At 45.5% G+C, this 27,109-nt stretch overlaps 1 protein-coding gene across 3 annotated transcripts in view; it reads right to left on the bottom strand.

Annotated features, from left to right (window-relative positions):
• EVC2 (EvC ciliary complex subunit 2) overlaps positions 1 to 27,109 on the bottom strand; it is a 141,034-nt gene that overhangs the window by 12,755 nt on the left and 101,170 nt on the right. For all 3 annotated transcript variants that reach the window (XM_079920375.1, XM_079920377.1, XM_079920376.1), the window contains 3 exons: positions 14,119 to 14,346; positions 5,227 to 5,444; positions 2,415 to 2,502 (listed from right to left, as the gene is read on the bottom strand). In XM_079920375.1, the coding sequence (XP_079776501.1) occupies positions 2,415 to 2,502; positions 5,227 to 5,444; positions 14,119 to 14,346 (534 nt within the window). The remainder of the gene's footprint in view (positions 1 to 2,414; positions 2,503 to 5,226; positions 5,445 to 14,118; positions 14,347 to 27,109) is intronic.

The raw sequence follows: 27,109 nt of genomic DNA, 5'->3' as shown, positions 1-27,109 counted from the left end.
TTGCGGTACGCAGGCCTCTCACTGTTGCGGGTCCTCCCGTTGCGGAGCACAGGCTCCGGACGCGCAGGCTCAGCGGCCATGGCTCACGGGCCCAGCCGCTCCGCGGCATGTGGGATCTTCTCGGACCAGGGCACGAACCCGCGTCCCCTGCATCGGCAGGCGGACTCTCAACCACTGCGCCACCAGGGAAGCCCTATCTGTTTTGTTTGCTGCTAAAATCCCAGTGCCTAGGATAGCACTTGCCACTTACTAGGAGCACAGTCAATATTATTCAAGAACAAAGCCCGTTTAGAAGATCTTAAGCTGAATCTAAGTCATCCTTTATGTGGTTAGAAAAGAATGCCACTCTGTTGTCTACAGTGGCTGCAGTCATGCTGGAGCCCCAGGGGAGAAAGGAGGCGAGTTCAGTGAGGACCACAGATGGGGTCCCAGCCTCTCCCCACAGCACAGGGAAACTTCCTGCCTTGTGGGGTTAGTACCATTCATTTTTAAATGAGCACCCCCTTCCTGTTTTATTCATGAAGCAATTAGGAAATACTTTGCTTTAAAGGGAATTGTGCAGTAGCATGAAATGGAATGAGGAGAGCCTTTAAAGGGAAAAAATCCCTGATTTTAAACCAGCCCCCACTGACTGGCTATGGGACCCCGGCTAAGTCACATCACCTCTCTGACCCTCAGTTTCTTCATCTGTCAGGTGATGATCCTCTCCATGCCTGTCCTCAACGCTGGGCTGATATCAGCTGCTGTTTGTATCATCACCATCACAGAAGGGCTGATGGATTTGCAGCAGTGCCCTGGGGAGGCTCTTCCCACTGCCAGGGTCCCCAGAGCAATGGTGAGCGTGAACTGGGATGATGTGTGATGTGTCTAGCACAGAGCAGGCATTCGAGAGTGTTATTTAGATATTGTCATAAACATGCAAAAAAGGAGGAGTTGGCAAAGTTGCATAAACATGAAAACATGGGTGCTCGTGTGGAAACTATCCTTCATGCAAATTTGGGAATTCAAACTATGCTGTCCCTAAGGCAGTGTAACCATGAGGAAAGAAAACAGAAGAGAGAGAGAGAGACAGAGACAGAGAGATCACAAGAGAAAGAAGAAGAAAAAGGAGGAGAAGGAGGAAGAGGAGGAGGGGAGGAGGAGTAGAGTAGGAGGAAGAACAGGGAGACAGGGAGGGAGACCTGGGCCTCCTTCGTTATCATCTTGCCTGGTACAGAGAAGAAACAGGTGAAATACAGGAGTCCTCTAAACAGGGAGTGATGGTTAACTTTACAGGTCATCTTGTCTGGGCCACAGTGTCAAGATATTTGGACAAACATCATTCTGGATATTTCTCTGAAGGAGCTTTTGGATGAGATTAACATTTAAGTCAGTGGACTTAAAGCAGATTGCTTTGATGTGGGTGGGCCCCATCTAAGCAGGTGAAGACCCAAACAGAAAAAAGACTGACCTCTGAGCCACAGGGAATTCTGCCAGTAGTGGGCCTTTGGACTTGAACTATTAACATCAGCTCTTCCCTGGGTCTCCAGCCTGGTGGTCTATACTGCCAGCCTACTTGGACTTGCCAGTCTCCATAATCACATGAGCTAATTCCTTAAAGTAAGTCTCTCTCTCCTTCTCTCCCCCCGCAAGTCTTTGTGGTTCTGTTTCTCTGAAAAATCCTCACTAATACACAGGGGCTGGAAAAGAAACAAATCAGTTGAGTAGACTTTGCTGAGGGGACTCTACAAGGCACAGGGGTGGGGGCAGAGAAAAACCACCCCCTGACCATAGGGCCAATTCTTCAGCAGAATTCACAGTTTAAAAGAGCCAACAAATCAGAAATGAATCTGGATGAAATTCCACATGTGACACTTTGGCCGTCTGTCAATTCTCTTAGTTACAAAGAAGAAAGGGGGTGGGGGGGGGGCAATCAGAGTGAGTGTGGAGATGGCTCAGTTCCCCCAGAGACCCAGGCCAGGGGCATCATGTGCTCTGCAGGGAAACTGAGCAGAAAGAGCACACCCTGTGTAGTCACCTACCCCAGGCTGAATCCTGAGCTCCAAGGAACGGCAGTGAGCCCTGGAGCCCTCACGCCACCAATCTGGGCATGGTTCCTCTATTTGAAAAATGGATATATTAAATGTATATATTAAACTTACTTAAGACTGAGAAGAAGAAGGTTTGGGTGCCTGTCTAATTACAGAAACTGACCAGGGCAATGATTACTATTGTCATTGCTGCTGCCGTGACCCCCGATCAAATGTCCTCTATGTGCTGGCCCTGGGCCAGGGGTTTTCACAGATCTGCTTGGTAGCTCCCAAGGTTCGTGTTATCATCCCCATCCTGAGGGTGAGGAATCGTGGACACTGAGAAAAGGGTGAAGTGACGACCTGGCAAGGGATGGACCCAGGACATGGCAAACTTGTTCTCACCTGGCTGTACAGGGTCACAAAGGTGTCCGTCTCCATATTCTCCAGCAAATCTTCAAGCATGACACTGTTCTCTTGCTCCTCTCTCAAACTAGAGTGAAAACAAAATCTATATGAGTCCAGTTTTGTTATAAAGCTAGTTATTTAAATCCTAGTTATTTAAACAACAAGGGATCACAGATCTAATCAACATGATTTAAAAAAAAAATCCATCCAAAAAGGTGGTCAGAAGAAGCTTGCTGGTTTTTAGCTAGATTACCTTGCAAATAATGTTATCAGGGAGGGCTCAGCAGGATGGAGAGCTCCTCGAAGCAAGAAGTTTTGTGGGAGCCACATGGAGACTTTTCTGTGGCTTTGCAGGGCAATCTGTGATCTGCATGGCTATTAGCGTAACTGATGCCATCTTGGGCCCTTACAGTCTCTCCTGTCCTTCTGCTGACCCACCTAGGACTGTGCAGTGAATCACTTCTCTGTCATCAGGGCTTTGTAGTTAATAGATATTGTTTAATAATCATTAGGACCAGGTAGCCTCTATGCTTTGTTCGTCCCCAGACAAGGATGAAAACCTTCCCTGAAGTATTCCTGGCACCCACGAGACTAGCTACCCGTTCATAAATCTTGACTTGGGAATGCACGTCCTATTTCCAAGCACCTATCCCCATACCTTAGGTTAACTATCAAATTGTCCCAATGGCCCCTTGGTGGTGCGGAATGCAGCTGTGAAGCCTTCTGGATTATCGTCTGCTTGACCCCACCTTGTGAGGATGTTACCCTAGATAAACAGATCCATTGGTTATACGGAGCTGCCTGCCTTGTTTTTCGGTCTCCAGATGCCTGCTCAGTTCGGTGGGCACTTTTCGTTCCCTCTGACCTCCAACCGTGATCCTAAGTTGAAAACTCTCAGTATTAGTTGTCATGCTTGTGCTCAAGAACACCAAGATCTGGAGTCTTCAATTACCATGTGACCTTGTGTTGAAGCGGGCCCAGAACCATCTCCCAAGGATGGACCTGACTCTGACCACAGAGGCTGGATGGCACCTTATCACACGAGGTCTCTATCAGGCGTCTTGACTTCCCCACAAGGAGGTCCTCCCAGCCTATCCCTCAGCCAATCAAAGTTGGCATCTTGGGTTATCCATCCTGCATTCCTGCTGGTTAATACAATCCAAACCCAATCTGCAGGTACACTTCATACCAAAAGCTCGATCATCAGCATTTTCCACCATGAAGCATGGAATACGTTACTAAAATCCTAAATCAAGTCTAAATAAAGTCAACATCTCTGAGCATTTTCCTCTGATCAAACAGATTCAGTCTTTTATGCAATTATTTCAATGGAAAACAGAACTGCACTTTGATGTTGTGTTTACACAGAAAAGCGTAATCAAATACATTAAAATAACCTGCAATCTCACCACACAGAAATCACATCTATTACAATTTGGCCTATTTGCTTCAGTTAATTTGTGTGTATGTTTTCAAAAATGAAATCATGCTGTATATATAGTTTCTACCCTGTCCTTCACATGTCAACATTATATTCACAATGGAAAATTATGAAGCTGTTAACAATTATGTTTTCCAGAAGATATATGTACCTCTATGTTCACTGCAACACTATTTACAATAGCTAAGATATGGAAGCCACCTAAGTGTCCATCCATAGATGAATGGACAGAGAAGATGTGGTATATATACACAGTGGAATATCATTCAGCTGTAAAAAACGGATGAAATCTTGCGTTTGGAGCAACATGGATAGACCTGGAGGGTATTATGCTAGGTGAAATAAGTCAGACAGAGACAAACAAATACCGTATGGTTTCACTTATATATATGGAATGTAAAAAACAAAACAAACGAACAAACAAGACAGAAACAGACTCATGGATACAGAGAACAAACTGGTGGTTGCTGGGTTGGGTTGAGGGGAAGGGGGTGGGAGGAAAGTCAAAATAGGTGAAGGGGATTAAGAGATACAAACTTCCAACTATAAAATAAATAAGTTATGGGGATGTAATATACACATAGGGAATATAGTCAGTAATACTGTAACAACTTTGTATGGTGATGGATGGTAACTGGTTTTACTGCAGTGATCATTTCATAATGTATAAAAATATTGAATCACTATGTTGTACACCTGAAACTAATATAATCTTGTATGTTAATTGTAACTCAAAAATAAAATAAAATACCTAGACTCTGTAAGGGAAAAAGTATTTTTTTTCAACAGTTCTTAATGCCATGGGCAAAGGCTAATTGTCTAATTAATTGAAAAAGAATGCAAAAAACAACAACAAAAAAGAAGATCAGGGGGTTCTGTCTGTTTTATAATTTTACAAAAGCAGGATATAAATATTATGTTTATGGTGAGGCCTGAGTAAGGCCTGTATTCACTGCATCGTGCAAATGTCAATTCCTGGTCTGGATAATGTGTTGTTATCCTGTGAGATGTTGCCATTGGGGGAAGCTGGGTGATGGGCCATGGAACCTCTGCACTATTTTTTTCAACTTCTTGTGAGTCTATAATTATTTCAAAATAAAAAGCTGAAAAATATTACCTTCAGTAAAACCTCAATATTAAATATTCAACAGAAATTAAATATTAAAAGACTCAAAAAATGAAGTATAAAAAGATGTCAGGGAAGAAGCCTGTTACAAAGTTAACAGCTCGTGCCTGAGTGCTGGGAGGACCTCTCAGACGGCAGCACGACAGCCCAGGTGGGCCTTATCCCGCTGAGTCTGAGAGGCCAGGTGCCCCCCTGGCCTGCGGGGACTGAGCCTACACACTGCCCTTGGGCCCTTGGCTCACCTCTGCTGGTGATGCTCCAGTAACTTCTGACCCTTGCTCAGGGCCCGTCGCAGGACAGCCGAAACCTGCCTTTCAGAATCTGTCTCCTCCTCCGGCTCGTGCAGAAGCCCAGGCCCCTCACCTGCCCACTGCTGCCGACTCTCCAGGGCCCGCTGCAGCTGGGCCGCCTCTTGGTGCGTCAGCTGGTCCTCCAGCTTCCTCTCCAGTTCCTGGAGCTCCTGCACACAGAGGGGCAGGTGATGAGCCCAAGGCAGGTGGACCGCAGGATAAAATCCGCCCCGCTTGGCACGGCGCTGCAAGCCTAGCACCACCTCCTTTTGCTGCCTCCCGGATCTGGCCGTGCCAAACAGCATGAAGAGACTGCATCTGGGTCTCTCACCCCTCCGTGCCTTTGCACACACTGTACACCCACCTGCAGGGCCTTTCCCCGTTTGCCTGGCCAACTCTGAGTCTTCTTTCAAGGACTGGCTTTAGAAGAACCTCCTCAGGAAAGAGCTCTGCTCTGTGTTGGTCTCAGCCTGTGGACTGTGACAGTACTAGCTGGAGATGCCTGGGGGTCCACACTCCCTGGGGCAGCGCCCACAGGCATTTTCCTGATGGGCTGATGTCAAGGTTGAACTGGCCCTTGTGGTTCTTATGATTGCAAGACTCAACCTCAGCAACAACCATCAGGGACCTTGAAAAAACAAGGTTTATTCCTCACAGGCCCTGGAGGGTACACGGCACACCCAGGCCACACAGCAGGGTCGCAAAGAGAGAGACAGCATGGCCCTTGGATGGTCAAGGGTGGGGTGCCTAGTGTTTCACTGGTTCACTCTTTGTTGGTGAACTTAAATCATAAGAGCAGGAATTGAGGCGCAGGGAGGGCAAAGCAGGGTCACTCAAGAGGTCAGGTATGTAGGTCAACCAGAGCTTTCCAAAAAAGGGAAATTCATGGGTGGGGCAGCCTGACTTTTATCTAGTTGTTTAGTTGGCAACCTGTTTATTTTCAGACGATGTCTTTGAAACGGATGCCTCGACAATCAGAAGCTGAATGTCAGGCACTTATATTACAATCAAAAAAGCTAATTGTCAGGCACTTACTAACGGCTCCCTAAGTCCCCTGGGAGATGCAGACTCCCCCTCCTCAACTGTCCACTCACCATCCTTCGTATTTTCCCATCACAGACTGAATGAATATTTGTGGTCCCTCAAAATCCACATGCTGAATCCCTAATCCCCAGCGGGATGGGGCTTGGAGGTGTGGCCTTTGGGGGTAATTAGGTTTAGATAAAGTTACAAGGATGGGGCCCCCAAGATGGGATTAGTCCCCTTATAGAACGAGGAAGAGACCAGAGCTCCCTCTCTCTGCCATGTGAGGACACAGTGAGAAGGCAGCCGTCTGCAAGCCAGGAAGGATTCTTCTCAACAGAAACAGAATCAGCCGGCACTTTGAGCTTAGACTTCCCAGTCTCCAAAACTGTGAGAAAATAAATGTTTGTTATTTAAGCCCTGCAGTCTATGGTATTTGGATACAACAGCACGAGCAGATTAGGACAATGCTCCACTTTCTGCTAGAGTGTGAGCTCCTGGGGGGCAGGGCTGCATTTCCATCCCCCAACCTGCAGCACATAGCAGCTCCCTGGCAGCTCCCACCTGTTGCTAAAACACATGGGTTGGGCTTCCCTGGTGGCACAGTGGTTGGGAGTCCGCCTGCCGATGCGGGGGACGCGGGTTCGTGCCCCGGTCCGGGTGGGCCATGGCCGCTGCGCCTGCGCGTCCAGAGCCTGTGCTCCGCAACGGGAGAGGCCACAGCAGTGAGAGGCCCGCGTAACGCAAAAAAAAAAAAAGTTAAAACACATGGGTTATCAGCACGTAACCTACACGGCAAAAGCTGTGCTGGACCAGCAACCATGGATAACACCTAACACTGACAGTACGCAGGTCAAGCCTGACCCACTCTAAGTGCTCTGTGTTTATTCATCTCATTGAATCCTTATAACAACTGTAAGGAATATATACTTATTTTCCCTGTTACAAATGATGCAACTGAGGCAGGGAGACAAAGTAATTTTCCAGGCCATGCAATTCTTAAGTGGCAGAACCAGAATACGGGGCCAGGCCAGCCGGCTCCAGGGTTTGTGTCCTTAACCCCCAGGCTATACTGTCTCTCACTGGCCAGACAGAAGAAATCTGCATTCTGAGGCCACCAGAGTCAGAGAATCTGGGTACAAGAGACTGTCCACAGCCTGCTTAGATGGGTAAGAGAGGGCGGGCAGGAAGGTCCCAAGCCTTGTAAAATGCACACACACCGAACCTATTATTCACCAACTGGCCAGTGTTCTATGTGGGGTGGAGTGAGGATGGGGCTTAATCGTAAGAGGCCTTGGTTAGGTGTCATCAGGAGATGGTGGCCCTTGGTCCTCCTAAATTTTGTGCAAAACCATCTGCCTGCCTATCTGCAGGGGGCCAAAGCTTGCATCAAATGCTCAGAAGGGTCTCAAAGTCCCCCAAAGGCTCAGAAACCAAGGCAGAAGAGAAAAGGGCCAGAGAGGTAAACTGAAGTCGTAGTGTGGAGAGTGCCGGGTTGTGCCGTCAGGGCCGTGGAAGCTTTGGAATGCTCTGAGCGTGGGCTACCATCACACTGAGATTTCCAGTTATGACCATCCTTCTCGTTGCTGCGTCCCAAATTGGAAACATAACCAAACACAGCATTTCCAACAGCACTAATGAGTTTCCCTCAGCGTGTTCTGTCAGCATGCCCGGAGCCTGGTCACGGACCAGGCTTCCACTGAGGCAGCCCCCAGCCCACAGTGTGAGGAAGGAAAGGACAGACCCACGCCTGCCAGTGTCCCCAAAACAGGCAGAGCACAGAGAGCTGGCGAGTCACACTTTGGTTTTCCGAGACCGGGTTAGCCCTGGTTAGGAACAGGAAACAAGGTGGGAACCTGGTATCCTGCAGGTTCTAAGATACTGATGGGAGGTTCTCCCAGAGGTCAGTTCTCCTCCAAACCCCTGCCACTTAGCACAACTGGAATCCAAGATTCGGTTCTAGAACTGTCTTCCTTAATGCCTGCTCTCTTCACTAGAGTTTAGATGCTCAGGTAGGGGCTCTGGGACTGTCTTGTTCATCCTTCTCCCCAGCAGGAAGCAGGCACCTGGCTTGTGGAAGGAGTCACAGTAACCAGCAACATCTTACTAATAGTAATAATAACAGCAATTAGCACATACCGAATGCCCACCTTGCGCTAGATTTGATTCACGCTATCTTTACATGAATTAATTTATTTAATCTTCACAAAACAGCACAAGGTAGTCCCATTTTATCGATAAGGTAGCTCAGGCGCAGACAGCGTAAGGAAATCTCCTGAAGTCCCAAGAACCCAAGAGAGGAGTGATTTTAATTTCTCTGACTCTGGGCCCCATCTCTCGCTTCTATTGTCTCTGGAAAGCATTATGTAGGCATCTTTTGAATGAATGGATGGTTGGACAGATGGACAAATGATGATGATGATGATGATGAAGACAGACAGACAGGCAGATAGAGAGACAGTTCCAGGCCTTTTATTGGGCACAAGGGATGCTGGGGTGAATGAGACATGGCCCCTAGACTCTGGAAACTCACGGTTTAGCGTGGGAGACAGTTGTTCAAACACAGTAACAGTGACAGGTAACAGCCCGTCTCTGGGAATCGCGATGGAGAGTTATTTGAGTACAGAGCTGGGAAAAACCAACTCTGTCCAAGGGAATCATGGATGGCTTCACAGAGGAGGCAACATTTGGCTTGTCTAAGAATATGGAGAGGAGTTTGTACGTGGGCAGCAGAAGCATTCTAGGCAGAGGTCCTTCCAAGGAATGGAGGCCTGAATGTGTCTCAAGTGTTCAGGAAGCTGCAAGAAGGTCCAGGGGCTAAAACTCAGAGTCCGAGGGAGGGAGGGGTAGAGGATAAATATTAAAATATGGAGCTGGGAATGGGGCTGTCACTGATCATTTTTATTTTTCAGAAAGGCTCCTCTGGCTGCAGTGTGGAGGAGACTGCAGAGGGAAAGAGGAAGGTGGGTGGAAATCAATGTCAGGACAGGAGCCAGGCTTTGCAGGCAGGAGGTGTGGGCTCTGCTTTCCAGCTGTGGGACCCTGGTGAAATGCGTTAACCGTCCTAAGCTTCAACTCCATCTGTAGAATGGGAATAAAATCATCCTGTGGTTGACAGAAAGTTTACACACTTAACACGATGCCTTGGGCTTAACGAGAGCTCAATGAGTGCAAGCTACTCTTGGTGTGATTTTTGGTTTTCAGATTTGTCTGAAGAGTGAAGCTGGGTGGCAAAGGTCAGAAGTGAGAAAATTCCAGCAGGATCGACAGACTGGGTGACTGGCAGCAAGTGGGCAGTAAGGCAGAGGGGAGAAGAGAAAGATGTCCAGTCCAGGCTTGGAAAAGTGGATATGCAGCCACTGAAATTGAAATGCAAATACAGTGGGTACAGTTAGTCTGGGGTCACATTATCTGTATGAGTAAGTCCATCCCATTTAAATTTGCCCATGATTCAGTTATGCCTTTGCCTATGTCCCAATTTCACAAAATGAGTCTAAATCTTTCATCAAGTGAGGGGAACTTGATATAGTTTTCTTAGGAGTCATTGCTTCCAAAGCATTTCATTTCATGCTTTTTTAAATTCTCCTGAATGTGAAACAGCTTATAAGCCCGTTCCCAATGGGAAAGTGGTTTTCCCAGAATGATCAGATTGCAGAATGAAAGTCTCATACCAGGAGCAAAATGACAGGTTTGTCTTCCCTCCAAATGCAGATTTTCGCCGCAAAAAAACCCGGCATCGTATCCATCGCTGTACCAGGAATTTAATAATGCAACATCCTCTGATTTATCATCAGTTGCTTCCAATTCAGGACACATTAACTCTTCTATTCTAAACACGCTTGAGAATAAGAAAGCTTTGATGTTACTCAAAAGGGCTTTAAGATAAAACTGAAAATGTAAGTGTTGTGCTGCCCAATTACTAATGGGAATAAGGGTCATTGCAAGTGGAAAGGGCCATTCGGTGTCTTAGGGCTTAACTGAGGTGCTTCTCAGAGCATTTATGATGAAGAGATGAACTGGGAACTGAAAGCCAGAGGTTCCTAGTGTCTTATTTTGTTCCTCATTTGTTTGATACATGACCTTGGACCTGCCCTTCCTCTGAAGGCCTCACCTGCTTCATCTATAATTCCTGGCAATGTCCACCTCCATGCCAATCACCCGGCAGTGATACTTACTGTGGGTTTTGGGTAAACATCCTGCAGGTATTTCCTCCTTTTATTAATTTGCTAAGGAGTCTTAAGTTGAATGGGTGCTGAATTCAATAAAATACTTGTTCTGTATATACTGAAATGATCATAGGAGTCATTTCTTTAATCTGTTAATCTAATGAATTTTGTACATGAATGTTTTAATGTTAAACCAACCTTACATTCCTGAGAAAAACTCAGTCCGGTCATGCTGTATTAAATCCTTTTTACAGACGGCTGGATTAGGTCAATATTTTGTTTATGAATTGTACATCTATGCTCAAAGTAAGACAACTGTAATTGTTCTTTCTTGTATTATTCATGTCTGCTTTTGGTGTCAAGGTTATCTGAGCTTCATGAAATGAGGAATATTCCCTATTTTTTTAACATCAGAAATAATCCTTATATGAGATTGGAAAAACTTGCTACCTTAAGGTTTGGTGGAGCTCACCTGTAAAACTATCAAGGTAAGATATCTTTGCACGTGTGTCAGAAGATTTCAAGACTACTGAGTCAATTTCTTTCGTGGTAATAGACCTATACAGATTTTTTTTCTAGTTGAACCAATTTTGGTGATCTATAATTTTTTAGAAAATTTTCTTTCATTGCAATGTCTAAAGTCATCTACATAAAATTATTGTTCACAGAATTCTCTTATTTTTTAAAACTCTAGGGCATCTATTGTTATGTTGATTTTTATACTTCTGATATTACTTGTCCCTTATCTTTTTTTAAATGGTCAGTCTTTCTGGATATTTGTATATTTATTAGACTTTTCTCAAAAAATTCAACATTTCACTTTATTGATTCTCTCTACTGTAGTTTTGTTTTTAATTTTATTTATTCTCTCTTCCTTCCCTCTACTTTCTACAGGTTCATTTGTGGTTGTTATCCCCCTAACTTTTTGTTTTGTTTTGTTTTTTGGGGTTTTTTTTGCGGTACGTGGGCCTCTCACTGTTCTGGCCCCTCCCGCCGCGGAGCACAGGCTCCGGACGCGCAGGCTCAGCGGCCATGGCTCACAGGCCCAGCCGCTCCGCGGCATGTGGGATCCTCCCGGACCGGGGCACGAACCCGCGTCCCCTGCATCGGCAGGCGGACTCTCAACGACTGCGCCACTAGGGAAGCCCCCCACTAACTTTTTATATGATTTCAATTGTGAGCCTTTCTTCTTTTTCAATATAAGTTAAGGGCATAAATTTCTCTCTAACAACTGCTTTTTTAGAGGGAAAAAAAGCAGTTAGAAACGTCGTATCTACATTATTTTTCTGTTCTTTGAATTTTAAAATTTCCATTTCTTTGATTTGAAAATTTCCATTCTTTTGATTTGAAAATTTCCATTTCTTTGAAAATTTGATTTCTTTGATCCATGAATTATTAAGAAGTATGTTTAATACTTCCAAAGTATGGAAGTTTTAATCTCTTAAAAAAACGGATTTAAACTTAATTGTCCTTTTTCAAAAAGGTGGTCAACAGGGTAATGCGTGGTCAATGACTTTTTAACTGTCCTAATATGTGCTGAAGAAAAACGTATGTTCGTTAACCGTTAGCTGTGAGATTTTGCATGTGTGCATTAAATACAGGTTGTTAAATGTGTGATTCAGTCCATCTGTATCTTCACTGGTGTTTCATCTGATCAATGTTCAACCACAGAAGGAGCTGTGCTGAAAGTTCCCACCATGATGAGAGATCTCTCAATTTCTCCCTGTTTGGTCGATTTTTCTTTTTGTTGTTTTGGGTCTTTTACCACATACATGCAAGTTGAGAACTCTCTGCTCTCTGGGTGAATGAAACTTTGAAATCATTTTGGAATTATCTTTAACTTTTTAAATCATTTCATAAATCATTCTTTTATACTCTATACTGATAATTCAGACATCTACAGTCCTTGGGGATTTTAATCTGCTGGTGTTTTGTTTCTCTTACCCACAGGTCCTCTTGTCTTGCATCTTTATGTGTTCAGTGACTCTTTAAATTTTAATTGAGAACTCATAGAAATCCTGAGGTGCCCGGATTGAGAATATTTTCCTCTGGACAGGATCTGCCTTAGCTTTAGCCATGCACCAGGGCAGGTATCCCACCTGGACCTATTTAAATTTAATTTATCACCTTGGAGATTTCCCGACTGAATGGCTAAAGTACTTTTGGATTCCTTCGTCACATTAGAAGAAGCCTTTGGTGACAAATTCAGAGGAGGCTCACACCCCGACCCCCTCACCCCCTGCCACCAGCAGGGCTGAAGATGGACAGGTTACCCTGGTGGCTGCTTTGACCACAGGTGGCTTTCTCCTCCCGCCTCACTGGGCATTCTGTCTCCTCAGGACATCCCACAGCCCCATCTCCTAGTCCTTCAAATTAATCCCCTATCCCTGGGCGTTCTGGGTTTCACCCTTTGCCCCTAGATTTCAGCCTCTGGAATTGCTTCTATCTCCCTCTATGAGTTCAGCTTCTCCAGGCTATCCTTAGCCCTTGGGGATTTCCCTCATTCTCTTGCAAAGTCACAAAGCATTAAAAAGTATGTTTATTTTTATTTACCCAGCGTTTGGATGTTTTGTGCTGGGATATCAGCAAAGCTTCCCCTTCTTTCCTATCCCTACAAACAGGCGTCACAGTGCAGGGTGCACCATGTTTGCTGGAAAAATAGCTTGGACTCTTCAGGGTCTCATGTTATTTATGACTTCTGTAAAGAAATGACGGGAACCCCCATTAGCAAGATCAACTAGTCCATGAACATGACCCAGGGGTCTGAAGTGAGAAAGGGATACATTTCTGGCTCCTGTCACTCAGTAGCTCTGTGGACCTCGGAAAGAACTTGACCTGCCACCTGCCTGAATCTCATTTCTTTACTTGAGAATTGAGCACAGAAAAGGTACCGACTTCATGGCATGGCTCGATGATTAACTGGCATAATGCCTGACAAAGCGCGTAACTGCAAAGCAGCATAAAATCGCAACTTATTAATAATCATGCTTAAATGATCATCTTAAGACGCACAATTAAGTAATGAATTGTTAATGCTTAAATGAGAGTACACCCATTTCACAGCTCATTAGTGCTTGCCTGCCACACACGTGACACTCGATAAATGTGAGTTCCCTTTCCTCACTGTAACTATTATAATAATACATGAAATTCTAAAATTATACATACAGGGACTAAAATTAGTCCTCAAAACCATTACGTCGGTAGCTTTTATTTTACGAGTATACCTCCCACGCCTTGTAAAAAATGCAGCAGGTAGGAATAATTAGAATTTTGAAAATAAAAAATAATCCGTTATTTCACAGCATCTAAGGTGCCATTCATTGAAAGCGACACAGCTATTTTTCATAGTAGTATGAAAGATACAATACCGCTGTTGGCTGCAAGAGGCATCCCAGTTTCCCAGATTTTAAAAATGTTAAAATTCAAAAGGTTTGCTTCCTTGGAGGCAATGAAATAGAGCAGCCTTGGGCTGCAAGGATGCACCACGCTCCCATGGAAGTTTCCTCACTCAACCCTCTCCAGGACGCTGCAGTGGGCACAGGGCAGTGGACCACCCACCTAATGGTGGGAGAAGTGGAGGTGGCCACCAGAACGAAACACCAAGGTATGTGGTGCGGCCCCCCGCGCCTTCCTTCCCAGGTCTGTCACTCACCGGGCTGTGCGACTCCAGGATCTGCGTGCAGGCTGCCTTGGTCAGGGTCTCTGACGCGCTCAGCTCCTCCAGGAGCAGGTCCTGGATGGTCAGGAGCGCAGTGTATGCCCACAGGGTCTTGGCCATCCTGGCCGCCTTCTGGAACTGCAGGGAGACGAGGGACTCGGCAAAGCGTCCCTCCTGGGCCTCCAGCTGCTGCACCCTCTCGCGAAGCAACTCTCCTCGGACCTGGGAGGGGCCGGCCAGAGAACCAGAGAACAGTAAGTGGAGGGACGGCGGAGGACAGAGCACGCGGCTGACAAAAGCCGGTGTATGTATATTCGTGCAGGCAGGCAGCCGGTCATCGATTCGGGATTCTGAAGAAGGTCTCAAGGCAGCAGCGTTGGAATCTCAGTGCGCAGTTTAAGACAGCAAGGGCCTCTCTGCTTATAAAGATGCTGCGGGGCTTTCAGAGTCCAGCTGTTCATTCCACTTGTATCACTCTCGGAGGTAAATCGAACTGTGTTGCTCTCCAGGGCAAATTCCTTCAAGCCTCCCATCTTAAAGGATGAAAATTCAGTCTTCCTAACACAGCCCCTAAGGCCCTCCCCTCCCCGATCCCAGCGAAGGTACAGCTGGAAAGGTCTGGTCTGTTCTGCCACCTCCACCCACATACGTGGGACTTCCATTGCTCCTGACAGTTCAGGGCCTTGCACACCATGCTCTTTGTGTCTGCCATCCGAGCTCTTCGCTATGATTCAAACATCCCTCATCTTTGTCCTCCTGAAAATCTCCTACTTGGCCTTTGCGTCTCTGGTTCCCAAGGAGCCACTCTGAAGCATCCTCACTCTGCACATCTGTCGCCCTCCTTGTGTTTCTTTTGTCTCTCAAGCTCCTCTCCCCAGCTGGTACCACACTGTTTACCCCACCAGGACAGAGCTCTTGCAGGGGAGGGCCCAACACCCGAGGGGCCCAGCAGCCTCTAGATGAGAGAATCCATTCATTATACTCATTCACTCAACTAAGTAGTTCATTCCAGCTTCTCTACATTTTTTCTCTGCTATCACTACCTCTTACACTTTCTCTAGGAAACTTGCTACAGGGAACAACATAGTCTACTGCTTCTCTGATTTCACCACCCGAGCCCCTAAAGCCAGGTCCCTGTAAGTGTGCACGCCTCTCCCCTGCACAGGAAGCTAAAGTACAACCCCAAAAGTAGCCTACACAAGCATCGAATCTCGATGAAGCCTTTCATTTCATCTTTAAAGGTTTGTGGAATATATTGACAATAGCCAAAGTCAAAGCAACCCAAGGACCCCCTCAACAGATGTACGGATAAACAAAATGGGGTCTATCTATACAGTGGAATATATGCAGCCTTAAAAAGGAAGGAAATTCGAGCACATGCTACAACATGGATGACATTAGAGCCGAGAGAAATCGACCAGTCACGAAAGGACAAATCCCGTATGATTCCACTTATATGAGTTTCCTAGAGTAGTCAAATTCACAGAGTCAGAAAGTAGGACGGTGGTTGCCAAGGGCTGGGGAGAGGAGGGGGTGGGAGTTAGTGCTTCATGGGGACAGAGTGTCAGTTTGGGAAGATTAAAAGTTCTGGAGATGGATGGTGGTGACAGCTGCATACAACATGAATATACTTAATGCCACTGAACTGGATCCTGAAAAAATGGTTAAGGTGGTACGTTTCATGTTACGTCTATTGTACCACAATAAAAAAAATGGAATTTTGTTTGCTGCTACGTAACCTATTTTTAAGATTTGTATGTTTATATTCAGAGGTTATAAAGTAGCTGGCCCAAGGGAAAATATTTACACGGCACAGAGGCTGGCAGAAGATGGTGGCCCGGATTCTCCCAGGGCTGTGCAATTTTCCTGTGCCCATTGTGTGTCCTTCAGAGGAAGGCAAATCCCAGGTTAAAGAGATCAGATTTCACCTGTGTGATCTGTCCTTCAGGAAAAACTCTGCTGCAGGAAGGAGGAAAAAGTGCCCCAAAGAAGCAAAGAGCCCACTTTGTGTATTATTGGCTGGAAAAGAAAACTCTGCTGGGGGACCTGCAAAGGCTTCTTGGAGAGGTGGTGCTTACCACAGGCCATGGAGAAGGAAGGACAACAAGTGAAACTAGCTCTTCAAAGACACGCTGTGGGGACCTGCATATTTGCAGCCCACGAGCAACAGGGATCAGAGGCAATAACACACAGAACTACGGCATGAAAACAGCTTCTCTGGAAGAAGACACTTCATTTCCCTGCTTGAAAGGAAACATGAAGTCTTGTTATCAAAAGGATGCTACCAGACCCCAGTCTTTCCCTAGTTTGGAGCACCAGGTGACAGCCACTTGTGACAGTCCGGTGATCTGTTTCCACGGTAATTACAGATCACTGGCCTGCGCCTTCCAGGTGGGCTTTCTTCGAGGGCCAGCAGCTATACTCAGCTTGTGTGGAGGAGCCTGCACAGCTCGTAGAGGTGGTCCAATGTCCTTGCAAGACTGGGCGATGCCCTGTGAGAATGGGGCCCCAAGAGCGCTGTCTGATTACTTCCTCATGGGGACACTTGGAAACTGAGTCTCTGAAGTGCTTTACAGATCCTAACGGTCTTCCAGCAAACTCTTTTTTCCCACCGTTATTTTTTTCACAGTAAGTTCACAAACAGGAAATATATTTACATCTTTGTGCATTCATCCAAAAAAATTTAATGAGCACCAAATATGTATAATATAAAGGAATGTGTGACGCACCCAGGGAATGGGGACGGGTTCGTCACTAGACACGTATCTAATCCTGAAAGCTCAGAATTGAGGAGGGAAGTAGGCACCATGGTGAAAGGCACAGGCTCCAGAGCCAGTACTCTAAATTGGTTTGATATTTTTGCACTTTAATTATCTAGATGATGGGGTGGGTGGCAATGTCTTTCCAGGCATAGAAATCAATTTTTCTATCTTAAATTTAAGCACTAATGATGTTTACTCAGCCGGGTGTTATGTTTATTTAGTCATGCACATGACTTAGCTTCTCCGAATTCCTAGCTTTGTCTTCTTCACTCGAGGAGTCCACCAGGTTCTGCCTGGTTTCCTTCCCCTGCGCCATGGCCTGGAAGCTCTTTCAGGGCCGCACCCAGGACAGTCACAGGGCTCAACTCATTTGCTCCCTGTTTCTCAGGGATCACTTTTGACTGTTGTCCAGTATTTTAAAAAACACATTATTTCATACATTTTGTTCATTGTTTTTGTTTTGTTTTAGGTGAGGGGATAATTTGAGGCTTCAATTCCGTTATGGCCAGAAGCAAAATAAGTCCCCAGTAAGGTTATTTTGATTATTAAATAATCTACTACTTTGAGAAAACCATAATTCAAAAAGAGTCATGTACCAAAATGTTCACTGCAGCTCTATTTACAATAGGCAGGATGTGGAAGCAACCTAAGTGTCCATCGACAGATGAATGGATAAAGAAGATGTGGCACATGTATACAATGGAATATTACTCAGGCATAAAAAGAAATGAAATTGAGTTATTTGTAGTGAGGTGGATGGACCTAGAGTCTGTCATACAGAGTGAAGTAAGTCAGAAAGAGAAAAACAAGTACTGTATGCTAACACATATATATGGAATCTAAAAAAAAAAAAATGGTCATGAAGAACCTAGGGGCAGGACAGGAATAAAGACACAGACCTACTAGAGAATGGACTTGAGGATATGGGGAGGGGGAAGGGTAAGCTGTGACAAAGTGAGAGAGTGGCATGGACATATATACACTACCAAACGTAAAATAGATAGCTAGTGGGAAGCAGCCGCATGGCACAGGGATATCGGCTTGGTGCTTTGTGACCGCCTGGAGGGGTGGGATAGGGAGGGTGGGAGGGAGGGAGGTGCAACAGGGAAGAGATATGGGAACATATGTATATGTATAACTGATTCACTTTGTTATAAAGCAGAAACTGACACACCATTGTAACGCAACTATACTCCAATAAAACTGTTAAAAAACAAAAAAAAAACCCAAAAACAAATACTTGAAAGAAAATAAATAAATAAATAAATAATCTACTACTTTTCATTGACTGTAACAGTGCCTGACACACTGAAGTGTTGAATGATGGCTAGCTGTTGTTGTTTATTGTTTTTTTTTTTTTTTTGCAGTACGCGGGCCTCTCACTGTTGTGGCCTCTCCCGTTGCGGAGCACAGGCTCCGGAAGCGCAGGCTCAGCGGCCATGGCTCACGGGCCCAGCCGCTCTGTGGCATGTGGGATCTTCCCGGACCGGGGCACGAACCCGTGTCCCCTGCATCGGCAGGCGGACTCTCAACCACTGCACCACCAGGGAAGCCCTGTTTATTGTTAGTATTAATTTTATTATTAAAGGTAGAACATGGTTGGTGGCATAAAGGAGGTCCATATATAGCGCTATGATATTTTAGAGGATGGAAGAGGGGGAGGGGTCAGGGAAGGTTGTGAAGATATCAGCTTTTGAACTGGATATTGAAGGATCCAGGCATTAAGGAAGAGGGAACAGCACAACCAAAGGCACTGAGGCAGGAGTGTATGGGGTCCCTATGGGGTTAGTGAGAGGGTGAATTAGACCAAAGCTGAAAGGAAAAGTGGAAGATAAGGACCTAGAGGTCAGACAGAAACCACATTACAGAGACCCTCACTGCTAAGGGGAGGTAGGTAGCCTTTCTCTGGAGGCAACAGAAAGGGCTTTGGCAAGCCTGTTAAAGTTACTAAAAAGGAAAAACATGAGTGACAGGCAGGTGAACAAGAAATGGATGAGAGGTCCCCTCCTTACACACCTGCATGAGCTCATATTTCCACATTTCCTCCGTGTGGTTTCAATCTTCCCCACCACTGGACAGGTAGTGGCCCAAATACCCTGTAAGGCCTAGTCCCCTGCAGAGACGCAGGGCAGAGTAAGGTGGCCACGAGGGATATCTCATTTTACTTATGCAAAGTCATTCCTAAAATGTGGGATAAACGTAAAGCCTTTTGCATGTACTTCGAGAACAACTTGCAGTGAAATTAACAGAAGAAAGAGTCTCTAACATCCTCTTTCTTCTTCGGAAAGCTTAATTTCTTAATTCTAGCCCTATGAGAATACGCCTCCGAAGAGGGCTTTCATCCTTGTTTAAAAGAACTCCTGGGAAAAGATACAGATTTGCATTTCTATGAGGTATTAATGACAGGCTTAATTAAATATTCAAGCTACCTAAATTAATAAAAATTCATTTGCAAAACAATATGCTGCTAAATACTCTTATTTTAGATGTGAAGTTCAAACAACTTCCTAACTGGTTTCCCTGGTAGAATGTGCAGTTTTGAAGGAGTAGTTTCTTCTATTCATTGGGATGTCCTTTAAACACAAAATAAAATCAACCTGTCAATCATCAGAGAATTACTGAGATTCTAAGAAGTTCAAGACCTTACATCCCTCCTCCTTGCACAAGTTTGGAAACATATACAACTGGATGCATGGGTGAGCCAGACAGACACCAAATGTCAGCTCTAATATTGATGGAAACTAGACTGGAGAATGCGGCTCAGATGTGTTTGCAAAGGAGTGGACAGTCCTCCAAACAGCAGGCCTCCCCCCTAGCTCATCACATTGTAGTCAGAAAATGGGGGCTTCCTGCAGGCAGGCTGGCTTCCAAAGAGAGGAGGGAGTTGCGCTGAGCATGCTCAGTTCCTACTTTAATCTCACCAATCAGGTAACACTCCTTGGAGAGAAATGGGCAAGGAATGCAGAGAGGCCAGGATGTCACTAGCAAAGTCCCTCCATGTGGAAAGAGAGGGGTCAGAAAGGAGTCACATTAGGAATCTCACATCCAAATGCTGGGAGGAGATGCTGATGAAACACTATTTAAATATAAGAATGTACTCATATTCTAGTGGCTGGCCCTCTCAAAAAGCAGGTCAGTTTAAACCATGCTTTGCAGGATGGGTTCGAAATTTAAGACTCTCTCCTTTACCTTGCATCAGGAGGGGAGTGGACTCAGTAAAGGTGTGTTGGGTTAATGTTTATTGAATGAAATAACACCCGGCTAAATAAACATCATTAGTGCTTAAATTTAAGATAGAAAACTTGATTTCTATGCCTGGAAAGACATTGCCACTCAACCCCTCATCTGCATAATTAAAGTGCAAAAATCTCAAACAAATTAAGAGCACTGCCTTAAACTAGTCAGCATAGCTTTATTTCTTGTGTTTATGGCTGATCTGTTATCTCCTACATAAAAACTTACCACCTAACTAGCTGTGTGACCTGGACAAGCTGCTTAACCTCTCTGAGTCTCAGTTTTATCTCTGAAAAGCAAACAATAAAATGACAGGGAACAATCCCTGTAGAGTCTGTGGTACCTAATGAGCCCCTAATAAATAGTAGCTGCTGTATTCTTACCACTAGTATTATTTTGGTATCATTACTATAATTAGTTAAATAGAGCCTCCTTTGGGTTGCAGGAAAAAGATAAAACAATAGTTTATAATATTGAGAGTTTTTTTTCCTCCTTTAAAAAGTTTTTTCATTTCTAATTATAAAAAAACATGCACAGTGTAGAAAAATATTAACAACTGAGATTCCTGGAGAAAGACAGTAGATTTATAACATGCATCTACTGCTCTCTTTAAGGCAGAAGGACTCAAGTAAAACTCTACATACTGACTACTAAAATCTCAGTTCTCTTCCCTCATTTGGCTCCTGACATATGGGCAGCAAGGCCTTTACCATTTAGGCAGGAGACTGGTCTTCTCTGGGCACTCTGACCAGATTTTAAGAAAGCTCTAAAGTTACAGACATTGGGAATTCACCAAGTGCGTGGTCCAGCCCAGTCACAGCAGCGTGAAGGTCACAGTCTGCAAGGCCTACTTACAGGTCAGAGCCTCCAAGTAGCTTTTAAGTACTCGACTCTTTTTTTTTTTTTTTTTTTTTTTGCGGTACGCGGGCCTCTCACTGTGTGGCTTCTCCCGTTGCGGAGCACAGGCTCTGGACGCGCAGGCTCAGCGGCCATGGCTCACGGGCCCAGCCGCTCCGCGGCATGTGGGATCTTCTCGGACCGGGGCACGAACCTGTATCCCCTGCATCGGCAGGCGGACTCTCAACCACTGTGCCACCAGGGAAGCCCAAGTACTCCACTCTTAAATATGAGCAGACCATCAAGGATGGCCACATACCTGGGAAAGCCTCTAATGAACGTAGAGGTAATAATAAATATGCAGGAATTTTTTGAAAAACTTAATGTTCTCAGAGAGATACAAGAGTTATTGTAGCCTTAAAGCAACAAGACAATGTTATTTCGTAGAGAGCATTCAGAGAGAAAAAACTCTTGAAAAATTAGAAATTAAAAATGTAAGTGGGCTGCTTTGGGAGCAGTGGGAAACCATGAAGCTTCCCTTAGGAACTCTGCTCAATATTCTGTAATAACCTAAATGGGAAAAGAATTCGAAAAAGAATAGATGTGTATATGTATAACTGAATCACTTTGCTGTACACCTGAAACTAACACAACATTGTTAATCAACTATGCTCCAATATAAGATAAAAATTTAAAAAAAAGGAAGAAACTTTCCTTAAAATGGTGTTTCAGGGAGATGACTTTGACAGAGTCTGCCTCAAGGGATAAAACAGGGGCAAGAGTAGACATGAAGAGAACCGTCTGGAGGCTTTCCCAGTCTTGGTAGGTGGATGAAGGGATTTTCTCGCCTCTTCCTAAAATGCATTCCCTTCCAATATGCCTTCTTTTCTAAGCTTTATAAAGACCTGTACCATCAGTTTTCTCTCTTGTCATGTCATCTGAAAATGAGCACATTATTCTCATGCTTAAGCTCTAGCCACTTCTGAAATGACAGGTGTGTGAAGAGCTGTTCCTGACAGAAGCGCCAGCCACCTCTGCATAATTGCCGAGGCTGCTGCAGAAACACACTAGGATGCGTGGTTGATTGCACTGCAAGAGTTCCACTCCTGATGGAGGGGTTGCTAATGAAGTATGCAAGCATGGCATCTCGTGAAACCCAGAAATAGTGAGTGAATAATGGATGGGTGAATGGTTATGTGGTAGACACACCACCCAGATGGAAGCAACATCATTAAAATAGTACCAGAAATCGTGGGTGAGCAGAAAATACGGTCATGTCACTTTCATTTATATTGAAGTGCTCCTAGAGAAAATTTATGAGAAATTTATATATACTTTGTGCAAAACCAGCAAGAGAACGCACCGAAGATGAACTGAAATATTGCCTTCGTTTCTAGATCCATCAATTAAAATTCTGCTAACAGAACACAGAGGTGGGCATCGAGAGACTGGAACCTTATCCTTGCTGAAGTGTCTGGGCTCAGGGCCCCTCAGTCCCCAGAAACCAGTCCAGCTCTTGACGGGGGCTGGGACTGCAACCTTAACCTCCATCTCACACTGACAAGTAGAAGGAAGAGAACAGGTCAGACTAAGACACGGCCCCCAACCCCTAGAACCAACGAGAGCAGAGGTCAGGAGAGGAGGACTGGCCAACAGAGACTGACTTCTAGAACTACTAATGAATATATCCTGAGAGATACTCTCTACGAAGTGCCTAAATCTTGTCAATTTTCCCTCAAAAGGTCTGAGCTTCTCAGTGTAGCTGTCAGGATTCTCATGACCTGGGTCCTCCCTGCCTCTACTGCCCTTGTCTCCATATCTAACAGAAAATACTCAGCCTTTTTGAGGACAAATAAAGCCACGAGGTAAGCCTCAATAAATTCCAAAGACTTGTTATCATATACACTTTGTTCTCTATCTAAAACATACTAAAAGTAGAAATCAATAACAGAAGGATAGGGTTTTTTTCTTTTTAAGGATCTGTTAGAAGTAAAAATCAATCAAAAAGGGATAGGTTAGAAAGTTCTGCTTCTGGCCATGATACAGGAACAGGGAACAAATTTACTCTGTAACCAGATTTGCTTTCCCACAGCTAGAAAACTAGACAAATCACATGATGCAATGGTTTTCAGACACTGGACAACAGGCAGCACAGAACTGGGATACTTGAGAGAAGGGAAATAGACAAGGTGAGCCCCACGGTTGCCCCAGCTTACAGCCTGAATGCAGTTCCTAGTACACAAAAGGATGTGTTGGGGAACCCAGGGAGAGACCAGCAGGCTCAGTACTTTCAGAAAACAAAAGCAGAGTTTGGGAGGCCCCTGTGCCTAGAATTTGTGGGGCAGAGTCCTAAAGAGGAGGGAGCTGCTGAGAGAGAGAGAGAGAGAGAGAGAGAGAGAGAGAGATCCAGAGATTTGCAAGGGGCTTTGGCTGAATACTGTGCATGTTTGAAAAAAACCCAAATAACAAACCAATGCCAGGCTGGGAAAGAATCACCAGAAATAATAGGCAGAACCATTGCTGGAGCTCACACAGAGCTGGGAAGAGCTTGTGTTCCCACAACCCAGAGTGAAAAGATCCCACGACACACAAGGTATCAGGTAGAGTCCTCAGAAGTGTGTTGCCTCAGCAGCGGGGATACGTTAGTCCTCGACTAAAGGCAGCTCTTCACCCAACCTAACAAAACTTAAAAGTAAGCCTTGAGGTGAGCTGTGACAAAGCGAGAGAGAGACATGGACATATATACACTACCAAATGTAAAATAGATAGCTAGTGGGAAGCAGCCACATAGCACAGGGAGATCAGCTCGGTGCTTTGTGACCACCTGGAGGGGTGGGATAGGGAGGGTGGGAGGGAGGGAGACGCAAGAGGGAAGAGATATGGGAACATATGTGTATGTATAACTGATTCACTTTGTTATAAAGCAGAAACTAACACACCATTGTAAAGCAATTATACCCCAATAAAGATGTTTTAAAAAAAAGCAAGTCTTGAAAGGATAAAATTAATCCAAAAGAACATACCTACATGTCAAAACTCCACTATTAAAGAAAATACAAAATCCAGTACCCAACATGTAAAATCTACAATGCCTACCATCCAATCAAAAATTACCATGCAAGCAAAGAAGAAGGAAACGATCCATAATCCAGGGGAAAATCAACCAATGGAAATGAGCGAGATGATGGAATAAGCAGACGAGGATATTGACACACTGCTAAGAAAAAGAAATGAGGCGTAAGAATCAGAAAGGAGGCTACGAAGCTGTGATTATTTGTAGACATTACGACCAAATGCAAAAAATCAACAGACACATTCTCACAAGAATCTTAAGAGGTAGGTGTACCTATCATGCACACTTGAAAGATGAGTATGCTAGGGCATAGAGTGGTTAAGTGACTTGCTCAAGGTCACAGGGCTATAAGTGACAGAGATAGGGACTTTGGACCCAGCAGTCTGGCTCCAGAGATAGAATAAGGGAGTCTGGAAAGACTTATAAAAATTAGTAACATTTCTTTACATCAGTATCAAATAAGCCCAAAACATAACTGAAAATAGGTAATAACTCACAATTGCAACTAAACCTATCATGTATCTGGGAATCATCAAAAAGAATACACAAGACCTTATGTATATGTACACCTTATCCATAAGGTGACCCTATGATTTCTCGCCCAAGTTGAGAGTAAAAGGAAGAGCTAACGGGAAGGGACGTGGGGATGACAGGGGAGACGGGACTGTCCCAAGCATATCGACTTAATGGAAGCAAATATAAAATCTATTAAAGATCTTAAAAGAAGATCCACATAAAATAAGAAACATTCCACCTTTTTGGAGGGGAAGACAATTCTCAAATTAACCTGTAATTTTAGTTCAATCCAACAGAAATTTATCTTGGAACTTGATTAACTTATTCTCAAATGTACCTGCCCTCCAGAGTCCTCCAGGTTGAAAATCATGCACCTGTGCATTTGTAAGGAGCCTATCAGAAGGACTGGGATGTCTGTGGAGTGTCACAGGTGCACAACAGCCACTCAGGATGGCTGCCTCTGACCGGAGCTGGTAACCCATCAGCTGGACAGAAAAGGTGGGCAGGCAGGAAGTCCACTTTCATCCCTCTGCCTGTCTCTCTTTTCCTCCCTGAATCAGTCGTACAAGTCTTTCTGAATGAGTCACGTACCACTCATTCAAGGCGGAGCTCAGCATAGTCAGGTGGCTTCTATGTGAAAGCAGGAGGCAAACCTGTGAACCGTCGATGTACAAACTTGCTGCTCATCTAAAACCGTGAACATCTCAAGTGCAGGATCCTGCAACAGCGCCCGGACCAGAAAACAGGCTACAAAATGTTCTAAAGGAGGAAGTGAAGGAGAATGAGGGAAAGGGGAAAGCTGAGCAGGGCAAGGAAAAGGAAAGAGGTGGAAGAAAGGGAGGGGACGTGGGGAAGAGGACCAAACAGCCCTGCTGGGAGGCTGAAGCCTTCTCGCTGTCACTGTGGACCCAGCACCATGATGGAAAGGGCATGGGTGATGGAAGCAGACGTGCCTTGTGGGAGCCCCAGCTCAACCACTCACTGATGGCGTGACCTTGGGCAATTCTGCCGACCTCTCCAGATGGCAGAGTCCAGACCAGGGACATATCAACCTGGGGCTGAGGGTTGCAGATTCTAGTAAAGAAACGGGGCACCTGGCAGGTGCTTCCAGCATGCTCTGCAAACCCCAGCTGTGAAGCCACAGTCCCTTTGGGGACAGCATGCTGCCAGCCAGGCAGGGGCTTAACAGTGGGTCTTGGGACAGTGGCCATTAGGTCCCTGCTCCATCTTGATAGCTACATGAGCTTGGAAGGGGTTCCCAGTCCTGAAGCACAATCAAACAACTCTCGGCTGCTGGCATCCCCCCAAGGGCTGTCATTTCTGTGCAATTACCCTGCAAATAAAAAATCTGAACAATTGCCACTCGGATGCTAAGAGATGCAGTCGACCGACTTCAGGAGGAACATCAAAGCCGCTGACTGGGGAGTACCTATTGTATTGGCACTTGCCACAGTGAGATAGCCATTTGTGAAGATGGCCTGTCATGAAAAGGTCACGGCTGACAAATGACTCTTGGCTGCCTTTCTCCATGAGGCTGGAATTAGGTAGCCTATGAGTTGCTCCATTATTGGGGAAATGGGCACTGGAGCCCACTCCAAAGTTAAAAAGCACCTTCCGATCCATTTGTTCCTCACAAATCCGGTGACTAGTGGGTTATCATTGTCTCAATCCTGATTTTACGGATGTGGGAGCCAAGGCACGTTCATCTAACATTACACAACTGTGGGAAATAACCATGTTCCGTGAGAATATTCCCTGTCAGAGATGAAGAAGAGATAGAGCTTTAGTTTGAAGTGCTGGATCCACCACCGCCTGGCTGCAGAAACCTGGATGAACTCACTGTGGAGACTCAGTTTCCACATCTGTAAAATAGGAATATGGACCGTTCCTACTTCTTAAGGAAGTCGGGAGGGGTAAAGCACGTAATGGAATGAAAGAGACAGGCTAGAATGGGGGAAGCATGTGCGGTCAGGTGAACTCACGGTGGGTGGGCTGCTGAGTTCGGCTCAGGAAACCTCGGGACCTTCTCAACCCATCCTTCATCCTGTCCCTCTCCTCCTTCTACAGCGCTGGTGAGACTCGGCCCATCTTCCCAGACAGGCACTTGAGACCCTCCACCCCAGGTCTGTTCCCCCATCCCCTCGGGAGACCCAGCACCCCAGCAAAGCAGCCTTTTCAGGGGGCTGCAGACTCTCTGGGCTCCCCTGAACCTGCATTGTGTCCTTGGCCACGGCTCAGGCCATGCATTCCTTCCACCAAATCAAATCCCCACTTTTCCTTCTCTGACAATAGCTACCTTAAGTGTGACAATGGGTCACAAACCAGCGTGCACTGGAGGAAATGCCCTGCCCCGCCCCCCATGCGGCTAGTTCCTCCATGTAGTCCCTGCCTCACTCCACCCTCTCCTCGTCCCCTCCTGGGTGAACCGGGAATCCACCCCACTGGGCAGCTTGGCTCAGCTCTGCTCTGGGAGCCCCACTTCTGCTCCTCCAGGTAGGCTGCTGCCAGGACCCCCCCAGGGACACCTGTGATCGTGTGACTGAGTCTGTCTAATTCTGGGATG

Source organism: Stenella coeruleoalba (assembly GCF_951394435.1).
Source record: "Stenella coeruleoalba genome assembly, chromosome: 4".
Lineage (NCBI taxonomy): Eukaryota > Metazoa > Chordata > Mammalia > Artiodactyla > Delphinidae > Stenella > Stenella coeruleoalba.
This window is presented reverse-complemented; position numbering and strand designations above follow the sequence as displayed.